The following is an 18499-nucleotide window of genomic DNA, read 5'->3' as shown; positions in this document are numbered from 1 at the left end:
TAGATTCTACTTGTACCTTATACTCACAAACACATACTGTGTAAAAAACGTGTGTTTTGAACATCTGGAAGTGGGTTAACTGTCATGCAACAGTTTTACATCTGCTTGCTTTGTAATCTTGCCATTAGCTACCTGCGTTCCCCTCTAGGTGTGAATTCAAATCCTCTCATGCATTTTTATTCTGTTGTGCATCTGGCAAAGGCAATGAAGCATAACTTATAACTGGATGATTCATGCTAACATGTTAACTTCTGTCTCTGCCAAAAATAAAACAGGACTAATGCAAAGAGTTTAATAAGAATCTTTCACATACAGAGCCGCCTACATTTACTGTACAGAGAGCATGCTGCTAATTATTATTTCTTAATGTTTACAAATAGGCTGTGCTAATCCCATCCCATAGCGTGAAATCCCCTTATATTTTTTCTGGTATATCTCAAAAGATAAAGGTAGTTTTCTATTGTATTGTTTTCAGTGTCCAGTAATATTCTGGGGGAAAATAGAAAATAAAAAGAAAAGCAAAAAGTATTTATAAGAGCGATTTAGCTGACATTAGATGGCAACCAATTTGCTTTTGAAAGCAAAGCCTAGGAGCAATTAAACTATTTGTATATGTTTTGCATTTCTTTGTTAAAAAAGAGAAAAAAAAAGAAAAAATAATATATAAGGTAAAAAAATACCCTTTTTTTTAAATTCAAGGGGATGAAGTTCTAGAATGGAATGGTAAACCCCTGCCGGGAGCTACAAATGAAGAAGTTTACAACATTATTTTAGAATCAAAATCAGAGCCTCAAGTTGAAATTATTGTTTCAAGGCCTATTGGGTAAGGCTAAAAAAACTTACTTCTTAAGTTTAGTAAATGACATGTATTAGCAGGGTTTTAAAAAGAAATTATACATGGATAGTTTTTCTTCAATTATGGGCAAACATTTTAGTTTTTGAAATCTTAATTTTTTACTTTTGAATACTGGGATCTTCTTCACTGCATTTTAGATGCTCCACAATTTGATGGTTGTAATATCAAAAGGTATTAATACATATTTTTGTGAGTAAAATATAACATAAGAATATATTCTTTTAATGGAGAACTATTTTTATTAATTCTTATTTAGTGAGCAGTATTTCCTTAAAAGGAATTAATGGCAAATTCACCTTATTGTGGTTTATAAAGTAGTAATAATTGTACATGTTTACATCAACTTTATATTATTCTACTAAGAACTGAATATTTTTAATATATTTTTAACCCAAAGGTAGTTCCAATTTTAATTTCCAATTAAAAACCAGCCAAGACATGTGAAACATTTTTAGCATTTTAATTGGACCTAATATTTGAGCGTATGTTAGAAACCTACATTTTAAGCATAGTTTACTTATCTATAGAAAATGGGATTTTTAAAATATTTATTTATAGAGTTCTCTATATTGTTAGCTTTTCCTAGCAAACCCAACTAATCTGAAGTAAATATTCATTTTGCCAACCTGTAAATTTTGGAAGGCATTTTGAACTGTTTTATTATATTTTAGTGCTTGGATGTATTCTTGGAAATAATTTTTTTCTTATCTCCTAAATATTGTAGAACTCTTAATTCAGGTATTTTATGTTGAAAAATGCTGACCTTAAAATTTTTGTATTGTTCTCATGAATATGTCAATGCAAAACATACAAGAAAATAAAATTATAAATCCTAATTCTCAAGAATCTGGAAATATCTGATCATATATTCCAAAGAATAATAGTAATATATACTTATTAAAATTCTAAAATAAAAGCTAGCTTACAACCAATTCCTAAGTGGTGCTTACTAAGAGTAAAATTTGAAGATATTCTCAAAAATATTATTCATTTCCATGTAGATTTTTAAAACAACACCATTAAGTAATTTATGCTAGTTTTATATGACATATGTTTTAGTGCTCAGGTAAATATGAGGCTGGAAAGGAGGTAAGTAAATTAGAATCAAAGTGTAAAAATTAAAATTTAAAATCAAGTGTGTGCACATTGCCCAAATACGTTCAGACACATAGTGGATTTAAAAGGATTCAAATTAAATATAATTGATATTTGTGACCTAAATCTTCATGGACAATTAAAGCAGACTGGAATGACATTTTCTTAGGTTTCACTTCATATGAAATCATTTTGAATATTGATAATGTGCATAGCCAAACTTTAATTATCATGATTGTGGAACTGAAGGTATATAAAATACAAAGATTACTTGAAACTAGAAAAATCAGATCTGGCACCAATTTTCCTGATAGTTGAAAAATTTTAGAATAATACAGCTGGGTTTTAATAATATGTTCAGTGTACTTCTGTTCTGCACATGCAGTTCATTGAAAGCAGAAGGCTAACGTGAATTCGGAGTAGCGTGAGTTCTAGAGCTACAGTGATGTAATCTCAAGTGTATTGTATGTGGATCAGCACAGTCTCAGCAGCAGCAGACATCTGGGGTATTCATCCTCTGCCAAGCTGTCAAATAGGCGCCCCTCGACCTTTATGCTCCTCCTTGTCATTGAAATGGTCCTGCCACCTCCCCTGTGGCTTACCAGTTTGTAAGGCTTGCATAAACATCAAGTGGAAATATATTCTTGAAAATATTAGCAATTTATAATTACTAATTAATAATAATAGTAATTTAGTAATGATATTTTTTTCAAAATCATTTTTAAACATTTTAAAGAATTTTTTTGCAGTTTTTCTTTTACAGGCACCTGAATGCTAATGCGTAGAGCTGATTTCAGAATTCCACATCCTAAATTCTGTAATTAACTTTGAGGCTTAATTCCAAAGAATTTATTACTATCTAAAAGATAGTTCTTCCAAATTTTTATTAGCCTAGATTAAGTTAGAAGAGGCTTTGTTGTTATTTGCCATCGAGAAATTCCATTCATGGCTTAAAAACAAAACAAACAAAAAACTCACTGCCATCTTATCAAATCTGACTCCAGCACCTCCATCGGACTGAGTAGAACCGCTCCTTTGGGTTTTAGAGACTGTAATTCTCTGTGGGAATACAAAGCCTCCACCTTTCTCCCGATGGAGCTGCTGTGGTTTCAAACTACTGACCTTTCAGTTAGCAGCCCAGTACTTAACCTACTACTCCACCAATTTAGGTATCACTAATTAGCCTCTTAATTACCTTGCAAAATTTTAGTGTAAAATTGTATAATTAAATGTGTTTCCTTAAGTACACATCACAGCATGTATTTTGATTTTTAATAAGTATAAAGTAGAGATGACTATGAGAATTGCCTTGAGCACAAATCTGAAAATGAGAAGGTAAGAAAACAATCAGAAATAAATGGCTGTTGTTTTCATTGCCCCCAAAAGTGAAAGGAAAATCAATGTGAAATTAAGTTACAAGGTAAGTGGTTAGAAATCCTTAAATTGTTAGGTAATAATGTTATTGGAATTAGCTAACTTCAGTCTGCTTTAATGGGTCATTTCATACTGTTAATATTGCTAGTCTTATTCATCTAGACTACAGTTGGACGAGCAGAGCTGTAGCACTTCTAAGCAGTAGATAACCAGAGCACACTGCAGCGTCCTTCGTGGACTGAGCTGAGGTGATAGTCTTGGTCCTAGGGCTTTGTGAGTGTTCCAGGGATGATCGTCCTCACCAGTCACTTTCTAATCACACGCTAAGCGATCACCTATTGAGCCAACTTCACTACGGAGACACAGCTCTCTAGACAGGGTATATATGTGCGCATATATTCACATCTATAAAACATTTTGGCTTTTCTTTCGTTGCAAGCTTCAGCCATTTTTAATTTCAAAGCAGTCCATCCTTTTAGTTTTATTAACTTTGCCCATGATACTCACCATATCGTTTCATTACTCAGACATGTCTCCATTCCTTCATTCAGTAAACTCTTTCAGATGTGTTTGTAAAGCATATTGCTGATTTGTAAAGTTTGTGCCATTTTGATTTTGTAGACGAAGTAAAATATTGCCTTTAACATATTTTATTTCCAAAACATACAGTTTTGGTACTAAAAATATTGTGGCAATTTTAGCCACAATATTAATCGTATTGTTGTCACATTAAAGTGTTTTGCTATTAAATATATGAAAAGTTATTCCTACTGCAGTTTTTTTTGTATGTGTGATATTTAACATTCATGCACATTAGGGGTTATCTTAGTAGTAATGCCCGTCCATTTCCACATCTGTAAAGATCCAAGGGGATTGTTTACACTGCCGACCCCAAATGTGCCTGTGGTCTGCTGGGACAGTGTCTTCTAGCTAATGGGATTTTTACCATGCCCTGTTTTGTTGCAGTGACATTCCAAGGATTCCTGAGAGCTCCCATCCTCCATTAGAGTCCAGTGAGTATACGATTGTTTCGTTATTATAAAATATATTGAAGTAAACTGAAGATTTGCCCTTTCTTGGTTATTTGTTGTCTGTCAGCTGATATCACTAAATAAGTCAGTTGGTGACTATTTCCACTGACTTCCCAAAGGCAATTTGGAAGCCAAAGGAGGTTGTTTTATGCAGTTTTTTTCCTACTCTTTTTCTTGGTGTCTACAGTCATCACTCAGTATCCTTGGGGGGTTGGTTCCAGGACCCCCTTTCTTCTTTGGATACCCAATCCACAGGTGCTCACATCCCTTAGGTAAAATGTCATAGTATTTGCATCTAAGGTACACATATCCTCTTATATTCTTTAAGTCCTCTCTGTATTATTTATAATACCTCATACACTGTGTTATGCAAAAAGCACTTTATGTTCCTTCTTAGTCATGGAGAGATGGCTTTGTCCATGTAACCACTCTCCCCCAACTCTCGTATTTTCCCTGTTCAATTGGCTTGTCCCACAGATACAAAACCCAACCATGAGGAAGCCGAGGATATGGAGGGGCTACTATGTATGAAAATATTTACTAAAAAAATAAAATATTTACTTGCAGGCTTTCACCCATTAACACACCGCTTTCCACTTGATTCTGAGTTACAGCGACCTCACAGGACAGAGTAGAAAGTCTCCAGTGCTGTAATCTTGATAGATGTTGTCTTCCAAATCTTTGAGCCAGCCACCTTTTGGTTAGCGGCCAAGCTCTTCAGTACTTCACCACCAGGGCTTCTTATGAACTCAAAAAATATACCAAATACTGGTTATGCACCAAAACTGTGGTGTGGTTGATTGATAATTAGCTCAGTTGCATAAACGAGCTCATGATAAAGGTAGGCACTTTAACACACCCTGGTCAACCATGGCTATGATCGTGGGAGTGGTTGAAGTGGTGCAGGGTTACCCTGCATTGGAAGAAATGAGGCCAAGAGACTGTAAGGAAGAGGATTTCAAGAATTTCCTGCCATGAGCATGAAAATTCCTTCAGCTGGGAGAAGGTATACGATAAAGTATAGACACGCTTAATTTGAGGTTGGACGTGAATTAAATAAATTTACTTTGAAATGAATTGACATTAAATTATACAATTACTACTTGGGTTTAATCTCCAGAAGGTTTTTACCCAGTTTATAAAAGTATCAACTGCAATGTGATTTAAAGGGAAAACAAATAATGTGGTAAGAAGGAGGAAGAAGCTGAATATGTAGGATAAACAAAGAAAGGACCAGAGATTAGGTCAGTATTTTCCATGGCAGGCCATCATATCCTGCATAGCTACTAGAGATTTGCCCAGATGAGGCTTTGAGCATTTTGATAATCAGTACAGTGAGAAATAAGACCAACTCCACGATTTATAATATTTATACAATTAAAACTAAACTGATCTTCTACAATATTAAAAACAAATTGATTGTTAGAAACACCAATGTTCTTGTATTAAATACAATGCAATACAATGTTCTTGTATTGACAGAAAGGGGTGGCAGGAATTTTTCTTAAAATAGGTATAATTTAGCAGTTTAATTGTACTGTTCCTTTTAATTAAAAGATTTATTTTGGTCATATAGAATTAGGCCACTTGACTAATTTAAACTTTAGTTTTAGAATATAGGGAAAATACATGGCACATTGTCATTCAATGTTTCTTAAGGAAGACCCTATTTATCAATAGCTATGAGTTCAGGATTATAGTTCGCATTACATTTTATGAAAACAACAAAACAAAGGAAAAAACACTTTAATTAAGTTTATTCTGAATCATAGCAACCTTGTGGGATGGAGTAGAACAGCCCCTGTGGGTTTCCAAGGCTATACATCTACACAAGAGCAGAAAATCTCATCTTCCTCCCGAGCAGTGGCTGGTGGTTTTGAACTGCTGACCTTTCAGTTAGCAGCCCAGCTTGTAACTACTATGCCACGAGGGCTCCTATTATATTCTATAGACATTGTGAGAACAAAACAAATCTCCTTGCCTTGAAGTACAATTCTGACTCTTAGGGATTATATAAGGCAAAGTAGAACTGCCAAATAGTGTTTCCTAGCCAGTGATCTTTATGGAAACAGGCTGCCGCCTCTCCTGGGGAATGGCAGGTGGGTGTGAATGCTGACATTTTGATTAGTGGCCAAGCTTTAAACCACTGAACCACCAGGGCTCCTGCAAGCACTGTTTACTGCAGATCATGTTAGGTTGCAAGAAGGCAAGAGCTTCACTAAGTGGCTGAGTGTAGAACTGACTTTCTTCACGTAAAGGTAATAAAAAACAAACTCTCAGATTCTGGCTCATAATGACTTTATGGGACTGGGTGGGTTTCTGAGTCTTTTAATTACACAGGAGCAGAAAGCCTCATCTTTCTCCCATGGAGCGGTTAATGGGTTCAAACCGCTGACTTTGTGGTTAGCAGCTCAACATGTAGCCCATGGCACTGTCAGGGCTCTTATATCAAGGTAACGTCACTGTGAATTACTGGAGATAGCATACTCACTGGATCACAATTGAGATACCCGGTAAAACTGTTTTAAAACTATGACATGGAGCCTTAGGTCTGGCTCTTAGATGATACTCTGCATATGTCAACACATTATTGTCAGTTCCCTGTGAGGACAGTTCACAATTGATGGTCCCTGAGGCATGATGATTAACATGACAGGTACTGCTTTATTTACCACTATGAACAGGAACCCTGTAGCTGTATCTGAGGTCATAGGAGAGTCTATATACTACAGTGTCCTCCAAAAACATAAAAAGTAAGTACTTACAAATTGAAAAGATAGATTCAACATGTCATTATGACAACCATTCGAGACAAAATGATAACCTTCTAGATCTCTTCTACTCAAAATGTTTGTCTATTGTCTGTGGTACTTTATGATGATTTTATACAAATGCTATGTATATTTAGTGTATTATTTAAAATGATGTATTTCCTACATTACATATATCTTGCTAAAATTCCTTCATTCTGTTTCTCATTCTAGGTTCGAGTTCCTTTGAATCTCAGAAGATGGACAGGCCTTCCATTTCTGTTATTTCTCCAACGAGTCCCGGAGCTCTAAAAGATGCCCCACAAGTCCTACCCGGGCAACTCTCTGTATGTATTTTTCTGTACATGTGGAGACCATTAGTCTTACTCATTATCCTGAGTTTTTCTTTTGAAACATCTGGCCCTCTTATATGCCTCTGATAAATATATAGTGTTTCGATACCAAAATATACTTCATCAATTCATTTTGCATTTCTTCATTTTTAATTCATATGCTTATTAAGAAATATTTATTGAAGGGCTAAATGTGCCCGTTCTGAACATGAACATAAATGATAAAAGCATAAAAAAATAAAATACCTATACTTTGGGTAAGCATAGGAGCCTTGGAGCCTCGTGGTTACTTATTGGGCTATGAAGAGCAAGGTTGACAGATTGCAACCCCCAACTACTTCACAAGAGAAAGACAAGGCTTTCTTCCCCATCAAGGATTGCAGTCTCTGAACCCATAGGCTGTCCTATTGGACAGTGATTTTACTAACCACAAGGTCAGAGGTTCAAACTCACTAGCTCTTCCAATGTGAGAGATTAGCTGTGTGCTCTCATCAAGATTTATAGCCTCAGAAACTCTACGTAATGTTGCTATGACTCAAAATCAACTCGATGGCCGTGAGGCTTTTTGAAAAGATCAAAGTTGCTAAGGTAAGTAGTTAGGTTTAATAATCTTAGAAAGTTTGATTCTATTGCCTTTGTAATATGATTAGCCTGGAACCTGAGAAATTGAAATTCAAATTACTCTTGTTGATTTTGGGGGAGATTTGGTGACACTTTATTGCACTCATGTTCCACCATCCACTGCCATAGACTCGATCTGACCAGAGGCACCCAGTAGGACAGGGCAGAACTGCTCCTGAGCAGTTCTCGTTACAAGAGAAGACAGCTTCATCTTTCGTCCAAAGAGGAGCTATTGGCTAAGAACCACAAACCCTGTGGTAAACAGCCCACTTCCTAACCAACCACACCACCACGCCTCCTCACATATCACTGGGCTTGAAAACATCAAGGAGCAGGAAGCTGGCAGAGGCCTGGGCAACATGGCCTTCTGCTGTACCTAGTACCTTTGCGGAACCCACTTGTTGGCAACTAATTCAGCCAGGGTATGATCATTAAGTCACTTCAAAAATACATTTAAAAATAAAAAAGGACACAGATGTCCCTTCTCCCCCCTCATCACTTAGGGTTTAAATTTTGTTTTGCAGTTTTATTTTTTCAGCACGGTATGATATTAAAAAATAAAAATGGGCACAATAAACCTACCAGTTATAAATCATGATTAAAATGCTATGCTTCCAAATAGGTGTTCTTAAAAAAAAAAATCCATGATTGAATTACACTGTATTTAAAGTTCATTTTTAAAAAATACTAAAGTTATACATTGTGTGAAATTTTAATTTAATTTAATTTTTATGAATAGTTTATTTTTGCATTTTTGCATTGCTCACAGGTGAAGCTATGGTATGATAAAGTGGGACACCAGCTGATTGTAAATGTTCTTCAAGCAACAGATCTACCCTCTAGAGTAGATGGGCGCCCCAGGAATCCCTATGTAAAAATGTATTTTCTTCCAGATAGAAGGTAATGGATGGTTTTAGGAAATAGTGTGCTAATATATATACTGATAGGGCAGTCAGACCATCTTCTCTTGGTCTCACATTTTTAGAATAAAATAATTAATTTTTGAGAGAATAAACTATATTCCTGCAAAAAGAAATCCCTCAAGCTGTGTGTTGGAAAAGAGCCTGCCAAATCATTTACATTTGATACCTTATTTATACATATAATAATCTTTGATAGCTATACATTATTTAGAATGTACCCTGTGTGCATGCCTGTCTTCATTGCTATCACTTACATTGTTGTTTGAATTAGGATTGTTTTAAAATGTATAGCCTCTTGTGTTTTTAAAGTCACAAATTAAAAATTTTTGAGATTCCCAATTACCTGCGATTACAATAGATGGCAGCATATACTTGCTTTTGCTTTTACACAACAACACGTGTTTTTCAGTGATAAGAGTAAAAGGAGAACGAAAACAGTAAAGAAAGCACTAGAGCCGAGATGGAATCAAACTTTCGTGTACTCACACGTACATCGTAGAGACTTTAGAGAACGAATGTTAGAAATAACTGTGTGGGATCAACCAAGAGTTCAAGAAGAAGAGAGTGAATTTCTTGGAGAGGTGATGTATATTATAATGATTCAAGGCAAATATTTCATGGGGTCTTTTTTTTAACACTTATTAATTATGGCTTCTTAACATTATGTTGGTATAATGTGATTTCATTTGATAAATGAAATCTCTTTCAGATCCTCATAGAATTGGAGACGGCACTTTTAGATGATGAACCACACTGGTATAAACTTCAGACACATGATGAATCCTCGCTACCTCTGCCTCAGCCCTCACCTTTCATGCCAAGGCGACATGTTCATGGAGAAAGCTCCAGTAAAAAGCTACAAAGTAAGTTCGAGTGCGTCAAGTGGAGATTAATTTTCAAGACAGGTTTTCAAAGGGTTTAGAAGAGATAAGAATATTAGAAAAAATTAGATCCATGTAAAAAGACATGGCAAATTATGTTACACATTTTCCCAGTGCGAGTGTACTATAATATACATAGTTTTAGAGTTGGAAGTTGGAAACTGCTCATGATACAGTTTGCACAAGATTGATGGAGTTGTTGATGGGCTTTGAATGCAGTAATTTCAATAATTACAGAAGGTTTCTAAAATAAAGACTTAATAGCTTTATTATACTTAGATATTTTTAGTATTTCCATTGGTGTTAAACACTTTTAAATCTTTGTAAAATATGTTTGTTGCTGTTCATTAATTGGGAAAATGATTGAGAAAATCATATATTTTTCTTTATATATCTATATACATAATAATCTTTGAATTTTGAGTAAACCTCTAACAAACAACTAAAACAGAGAACGTGTTTTGTAATCTGGAAGCAAATAGTCTTTCTCCTGTAATTTTGTTCATATTAGTGTTTCCCTGCCCAATCATTTCTCAAAATTAATGTCTTAATGCAGTGTAATAACTTTCTGAAAATGAAACAAATATCTTATAAAAGCATACATTTTTAATGTGAACTCATTTGAACTGTAGCCAGGAAAGCCTCTTTGGGCCTTTTGCTCAGCCCCATCCTCCCTGAATGTAACAGGGCATTGAATTGAGTAGAAAATGGTATATACCTCCTACTCACTTACCTCATCCAACATTTTACGTTGATGACAATGATAAAAAAATCTGCTAACCAACCACTTTGCACATGAATAACGTGTGTCTGGCAGTAACCAATGGTGAAGGGTAAGGGGAGAGTAACTCAATTTGATGGTTAAGGTTATGTGTTCAGTTGGCTGAGCCGTGATTCTCAGTGGTTTGGCAGTTATGTAATGATGTAATTTGACAGTTATGTGGCATTTGGCATTTATGTATTGATAGAGTCATTCATTCTTCATTTTGCGATCTGATGTAGGCATCCTCTGTGTTTGCATGACACCCATTTTTATGTGATGACCCAGTCTTTCGAACCTACCATGTCGATAAATGAGAAGTGGGCGCATACACTTAGCTATACTCTTTTATTACTATATTTTAATTAACAAATTACTTCAATCAATTTACAAGGTCCCCTTGTTTCTATATGTTTCTAATGGCTTTGAAGAGAAATATTGAGAAAATGACATTTTTAAGATACCAGTTCAGTATTTACTTTGTCTTATTGTTGTTCAGAGAATTGTGTACTAATGTAATGGCTTTTGTAAGAAAGGAAAAAATCACCTGTCCTTCACATGTCACAAACACCAAGACAGAGCGATCTGTTTGCCTCACTGTTGACAGGATCTCAGCGGATCAGTGACAGCGACGTCTCAGATTATGAGGTTGACGATGGGATTGGAGCCGTTCCTCCAGGTGCGTGGGTGCAGGGCATGGCCGGCTGCACTGTGCTTCCCTGCTTGTGTTCACTGTTCAGTTCTAGAATTCTCCAAGATACTGAACTGGAGAGTTATAGTACAGCGAACTCAGTATTAATTATTCCATGGTGCCTTGAATGCCAGTGTTTTTAGTTTGAAAAGGACAAATACAGTCATGTGCTGCACAATGTCCATTTAGGCAGCACACAACCACACTGACATGTGTGGTCCCATCTCCTCGGAAGTCTGTTATCTTAAAGATCCAAGGTGTATGCAATGGTTCATAATAATAAACTGGCATTACTTTACAGTATGTATCAATTATTGTTATTATTATTTCCATATATTAAAGATATTATCTGAAAATATTCAGGCATAGAACAACATACCATCTACTGTAAATGAAGGCAAGCATTTCACTAACTGATGTAAGATATGATTCACACTCAATCATTCTGATTTATGTACACATCTGACTCAAAAGACTAAGCATTGAATTTATTCGTAATCTGGAGACTGCCTGTATATATTATGGTATTGGAACAACATCCAAATAACATCAAATCCTATTTCATAGAATGTGTCATGGATATTAAACAATGCATGACATGACTGTATCTATTAAACAGCATCCCATACACATTTAATTTAATCAGGTTCTTCCTTAGATTGCCTGTATATATTATGGTACTGGAACAACATCCAAATAACATCAAATTCTATTTCATAGAATGTGTCATGGATATTAAACAATGCATGACATGACTGTATCTATTAAACAGCATCTATTAAACAGCAATTAATTGACAAATTAATTAATTATTAATTAGCAATGCACTGAGCATAAGTGAAAACATGAATTTTGAAAAGCTGTCACTCAATTTTTAAAAATAAAAATTCCATTCTACATTTTCCTTGATTTTCCTTCCATGGAATATACTGAGAAAGGTACATGGCGGGGTTTAAATTGCATGTGGCATGGCTATAACTTTTAATGCTTTCATGATGTATTTACCTGCCACTAAGTATGATCTATAATTTGCGTCTGTTTTAAAATAAGGAAATGCTTTAGAAAGATTCAATATTCATTTGAGGTTAACATCATTCTGTTACTGTATAAGTTAAAAAAATTTTGTGATATTATACAGTTCAAATTTATTTATCTGATTCTTTAGTCACTAAAATTTGAGTAAATTCGGGTAGTATGGGCTAATTTTATGGACACTAGTCCTATACGGTTTCCATAATCTAATAAAAGGTAAGATATTCAAGTAAGATGAAATTAAAAAGACAACTCTGGAACTTAAATATTTGAATTATTAAAGGCACTCTTTTAGGACAATATTGATTTATAGCCTTGTGGTTCAAGAAATTTCACAGCTGGGGGTGCATTTAATTGAAGGCAATAATTTAGCTAAAATTGGTAGATTCTACAAAGACAAGGTGCATATAGTTTTATTGAAACTAGGAGGAGAAAATATGGAGAGTTCTCTAAAATCAGGTTTTATTTCTTTCCTGTAATTTAGAGACTGTGTTATTTAATCATATTTAATCACTACATGAAAATAACAAATAACCTTAAATATAAATTTGGTTTATATCCATCTCCATAATTAACTAATACATTTGTATAGCATAGCTTCACTGAGAGTTTTGAATGACTGATAATGGTATGTAACACCTCATGTTTACCTTCTGGTGTTACTTACTATTCAAAATCTTATAATTAAGTAAATTCCCATAGTAAATTTTATGAAAAATGTAATAGCATATTAGTATTTTATGAAACAAATTATAAAAATAACTACACATTCAATTCATTGGTATATTCAAATAGAAATCAGATATTTCTTGTTTGGAAAATCCTCAAATCTTTCCAACAATGAGTTTGGGCTACTATTCCTTTCTACTGAGGGTTTTACCAAGTCACGTCAATAGAATAGGCCTTTGTGCGGGGTTCCCACCTTGGTTCCCCCCAAAGTTTTACATTTTTAATGATGAGACCGCATAGTGAATGAATGGCTAAATGACTAATTAAATTCATGTTTACTAAAATGTTGTGATTTTCCCCCCCTATTCTCTGAGAGATTACATAGATAACAGCCTCTAAGAAGACAAATGATTCCTGGTGGCCTAGTAGGCTATGTGTTGGACTGTGAACCTTGAAATGAGCAGTTCAAAACCACTATCCCCTCCGGAGGGGAGATTTGAGGCTTTCTGCTACTGTAAAGAATTACAGTCTCAGAAATCTGTAGGGGAAGTTCGGCCTGTCCTGTAGTGTCACCATGAGCCAAAGTTGACCCAGTGCCAGTGAGTTTAAGAAGACAAAACTGGTGCCGGGCCAAAACAAACAAACGTTGAATTCTAAAATCATTTATATTCTATACCAAATTATCCCTCATAGTCTTTGTAAACATGCAATCTCTTTTAGTGCAAAATAAGTGTGTAAATTGTCATTTTAGCAGTACTGTTTATTTTCATCTAGCTTCTAAAAATATGCTGTAAACATTTCAAAAATTATAACTAATAAATTACATAACCAATAAGAAATTTTTGTTTTATTTTGGAAGTCTCTTCATAAATAAAGGGAGCGTTACAATTTGTGTATATTTCCGGATATACTCAATTGAGCCAAACCACATAGATGGTAGCTTGTAAAATATTGATGTGGCAAATAAAATGTTGAAGGAACACATTGATGATATTCAAGGATACAATGGTAAAATAAGAATCTGGAGTTAGTTAAGTTTAAATGAAGAGATGTGTTAATAAATCAAAACACCAGGCAGTCCTCTAGGGGTTTATGCAGTTTTTTCCATGACTTTTCTAGTATGCCAGGTGAAGCGCCTACAATGATTTGCATACGAATGTCCGTCCTACATATGCTTCCTGTGCTCACTGCACTGTGCCCCTGGGTGCACCTGTCGGGAGCAGCTCCTTAGCCTCTTTCCCAGTGGTCTCCTGTAGCTGAACTGCACATTTTCTGCTAAAACTTTGACTTTTTTTTTTTTTTACTACAGAATTTTTTTTTTCCTTTTCATAATAGAAAACGATGACTTTGTGGAAAAACAAATTATTTGTTCTAAATTGTTCTTATGGCTTTGAGATTGCTGTTTAACCTGAATCAAATCCGAGATGATGCAATCATTTTCACTTCAAGGGAAAAAGTGATTGTTGGGTGTATTTCTAAATGTAATTATGTTAACTGTGTTAACATAATTATGTTGATAATTAATTTAATTATGTAAGAGTTTCAGGTGCCCAGGGTAGATTTGATGATTGGTTTTTTATCAGGGTTAAATTTATATGCATTATTGCCATAGTCATCTTCACTCATCCACTGTATGTATACCTTTGGCAATTACAACATTATCTGCAGTTTGCAAAATCTATGACCAATATTTTTAAGCTTGCAAATTTGCTACTTTTTTGAAAATTAATACTGCTATGATATTTAACTTTTTTCTTATTAATGAGATCATCTGAAAGTCAGTGAAAATATCTTTTGAAAGAAAAGCTCAAATAGCATTTAAAGAGACTAAATTTCTAAGCATGGACATGTCTATTAACTATAGTTCATTGTCAAGTGCTTTCTTTCTGTTCTTGAAAACTACTAACTTGTTCATTCCCTAAAATTAAAATGGTATCCCAAGTCACCCTACTACCTGAGTCCTCCTCTGTCATATTCATGTTCACTGCTACCATAGTACCTCGATTCAAGCTGTAACCTGTTCTCATGCATGCGCGTTGCACTGTGTGTACTTACACTTGATACTTCTGACAATAAAATGAATAATTGCATGGCCTTTCATCTTACTAGGTCAGTGACTGCTTTTGATGTCATTTATGTCTCCACTCTAATGTTTGCATTGCATGGGAATAGTTGTCTTATGTCTTGTGTCCTCTTGCCAGTAGGCTATAGGTCTAGTGCTAGAGAAAGTAAATCTACAACATTAACAGTGCCGGAACAGCAGAGAACAACTCATCACCGCTCACGATCGGTATCTCCGCATCGCAGTGAGGATCAGGGAAGGCCACGCTCACGTTTACCAAATGTGCCATTACAGAGGTAGGTGTGGGCTTAGTGCTCTTGACTGTTTCAGTAGAGACAAAATGATACAAACTGACACAGGATTCAATAAAGTGAAATAAGGGTCTGGTCAATCACGTGTTTTCAAGATTGCCTCCTTTTCTGAACCAGTTCACTGCCATCGAGCAGATTGGGACTTGTATAGATGCTACAGGACAGGGTAAAGCTGTCCCTGTGGGATTCCAAGGTTATGATTCTTAATGGGAGTAGAAATCCATGTCTTTCTCCCATGGAGCAGTGGGTGGTTTTGAATCACTGACCTTAAGGTTAGCCGCCCAGCACATATCCGCCCCGCCATGGCTTCTTAAATGTATTTTGAGTGTGTAGTGGGGGAAAAATGTGTAATTTATTTTTTAAAGTATTTTAAATGCATGGAAAAAATAAAATATGTAACTCAGTGGTATTTATTTCATACACTCAGGTGTATGTATTTCATTACCCCTTAATGCACTTCGATAAATTGTTAATTAGCTATGCATACAAAAAGCATGGTCTTTTTCAATTAAGATGCAAAAGAAAGTTAGCAAGGTGTAGCATGCAATAAATTCTCCCAGGACAATAAATACCCTTAACTCAATAACAGAAAAAGATTTTTGTTCATGAAGCGAACACATTTCCAATAATAGCTGTTTAGCAATTTGATAGCTGTGGATTCTTTATCCTTCCTTTCTCTGCTCTTTTGGACGAGATGATCCACTTGGACATGTATGAATTTTTATTCCATTTAGGAGTTTAGATGAAATTCATCCAACCAGAAGATCACGTTCTCCAACCCGACACCATGATGCCTCCCGAAGTCCAGTGGATCATAGATCCAGAGATGTGGATAGTCAGTATTTATCAGAACAAGACAGGTATTTGTCCAAATTATGATCTCAATATTGTAAATTTTCTTTTGCTGTGTATTAGTATACTAGTATGCAATCACTGAAAACTGAACTTATCTCAAGGAACAACTGTTAAAATATTCTAGTAGAAATGCAATACTAGGAAATACGTGGGTAATGTTATATTGTAGTTTTTTTTTTCAAAATATAAATTACAAGTGACCAATTTAACATTTTCATTGACTTTAATGCTGACATAAATTGTTGGTGGGAACCTATATAATCAATTTTCAAGTGTCTTTTGTGAGTCATAGTGTTTTGAATGTTATTTAAGTAGCTATCATTATAGTTTCAGATTCAGGTCATATGAAAGATAGTTAATAGTGCAGAGCTAATGTGAGAACTTTGAAAAAAATGTGTTTGTTCTGTCCTTTTCCGTAAAATGTTTTTACAGGAAATGTCTATAAAATATACAATATAGTGATGAGGTTTTTCTAATATGGATATGTATTTAAACTCTGCACATATTTATGAATGAGTATTTTGCGGACACAGTTGCTGTAAGTCTATGTTGTGACTCTGTTGTTCTATATGCCCACAGACCTTCTTCTCTGAATAACCACATACTCATGCAATTTGCCTGATTACCACCTCAGTGTACTGTTCTAGGTTTCATGTGAACCCTCCCCCTCCCCTTTGTTGACTATTCTCTGCTAGTTTGTTGAAGTGGAAAAGCATTACATGATGAGTAAGGAAGTGATCAAAGTATAAATGAGTTGAGTAATGGTAGCAAAGAGTAGAGATTCCCATCTCCTTAATTACCGCCCCGCTGTGGGAACTGGTGCCCTGCCTTTCACAGTCCCAGGGGGGACTGGGACAGAGGACTCTTCTCCATGTTGCTCAGCTTGAGTTGAGTGAGGGGCCGCTGTGAAAGAAGGAAAACCAAGGCCATTTTAGTCAGAGTACTCAAGAGAGTGAATTCAACTTCAGTGTAGAAAAAGTATTAATTTTGAAATATAATTATCCTAATCACATAAATTGTGGGTTGGTTAAAAAAAATAATATGCCATTGCATGTTCAGTGGCTAAACAAGCAAAAAAACCTTACCAGGCTTTCAGCTACTAAAGAGAAATAAAAAGATTTAGGCTTCCCATTAATATCAGAAAGGCGTATTTATAGGCCTTTTGAACTATATTAATTGATCCACCAGTGTCAAGTTAGATTTCTATGTTTTATTTAGGAAAGGTTTATTGGTGTGGGTTTTTTGTTTGTATGCTTTGGAATTCTATAAAATAATTTCAAAATGCAACAGCAAGTAAGCAACAGCTAGGACTTCTACTGTACTGTTTGTACTTTCATTGTTTAAGTTTTTAAAAATTACTGTCATGTTTATTTTTGTTGAACCTTTCAAGCAAATATGCTACTGCAGACAATCTGGTTTCTTCCCTTTTTATGTTTCCATCGGCATACCATTGGCATAACCCATGTCATTTAATGCCTCATACTTGATATCTGTTTCCCCCACCATCCATCCTGTCTGTGCAGTGAGCTTCTCATGCTGCCCAGAGCAAAACGAGGACGGAGTGCAGAGTGTCTACACCCGACCAGGTAAATGCAGGGATTTGGTGAAGGGGACTGTGTGTGGTGGCTCTTTCCATTTCCCTCTTCCTGCGTCTCTCCCTTCCTGGTATTGCTACCAGTAGGTAAAAGTAATCTCCCAAGCTTTTGGAATGTGCTTGGTTTTCCCATGTTGAGGTCTCACAAACAGGCCCAAGTACATTTCAGTTCTGCTCCAAGAAGCCCACTTTGTTATTTGTATCTTCAAAGTCCAGCGGCTGAAGAACCTTTTGGAAAGGGCCCAATTTCTACAATTAACATTCTGAGAAGCCTCCCCCTGCATTGTCCCGTAAAACACACACACACACACACACACACACACACACACACACACACACACACACACCTGTCTAGTCACAAAAGCTCCTACCTGTGCATGGCAACATAATCGTATTTCGATTGTGATTTTATTTTGTTTTTCAGCCTTTTAGTTTCCTTTTGTAATCTGCTGTTATTTATATTCTGTTTGTTTTTAATTAAATCTTTACCAGTTCATTTTTAATGGCTGAGTTTCAGCTTCCTTCTTGATAACGAGTACTGAAGGTATTTGACTTGTTAACTTATAAAATTTTTTATCCTGGCCACCCCCTCCACCCCCAGTTCAGAAAGGCTGCAATTCAATCTTTCCCATAAAGGTAAA

General features: G+C 35.3%; 1 protein-coding gene across 50 annotated transcripts in view; it reads left to right on the top strand.

Annotated features, from left to right (window-relative positions):
* Positions 1-18499, top strand: part of RIMS1 (regulating synaptic membrane exocytosis 1) — a 545565-nt gene that overhangs the window by 361915 nt on the left and 165151 nt on the right. For 22 of the 50 annotated variants that reach the window (XM_045294412.1, XM_030886812.2, XM_030886790.2 and 19 more), the window contains 10 exons: positions 700-823; positions 4292-4338; positions 7341-7453; positions 8850-8980; positions 9413-9584; positions 9713-9866; positions 11252-11323; positions 15238-15394; positions 16144-16269; positions 17788-17850. In XM_045294412.1, the coding sequence (XP_045150347.1) occupies positions 700-823; positions 4292-4338; positions 7341-7453; positions 8850-8980; positions 9413-9584; positions 9713-9866; positions 11252-11323; positions 15238-15394; positions 16144-16269; positions 17788-17850 (1159 nt within the window). The remainder of the gene's footprint in view (positions 1-699; positions 824-4291; positions 4339-7340; positions 7454-8849; positions 8981-9412; positions 9585-9712; positions 9867-11251; positions 11324-15237; positions 15395-16143; positions 16270-17787; positions 17851-18499) is intronic. The other 28 variants (XM_030886813.2, XM_030886788.2, XM_030886815.2 and 25 more) reach the window with 3 other exon arrangements.

This window comes from Echinops telfairi, unplaced genomic scaffold, assembly GCF_000313985.2.
Source record: "Echinops telfairi isolate 266 unplaced genomic scaffold, ASM31398v2 ScPeMD7_3533;HRSCAF=4204_0, whole genome shotgun sequence".
NCBI lineage: Eukaryota > Metazoa > Chordata > Mammalia > Afrosoricida > Tenrecidae > Echinops > Echinops telfairi.
The sequence above is the reverse complement of the archived record's forward strand: the minus strand, read 5'-3'. Positions and strand labels throughout refer to the sequence as shown.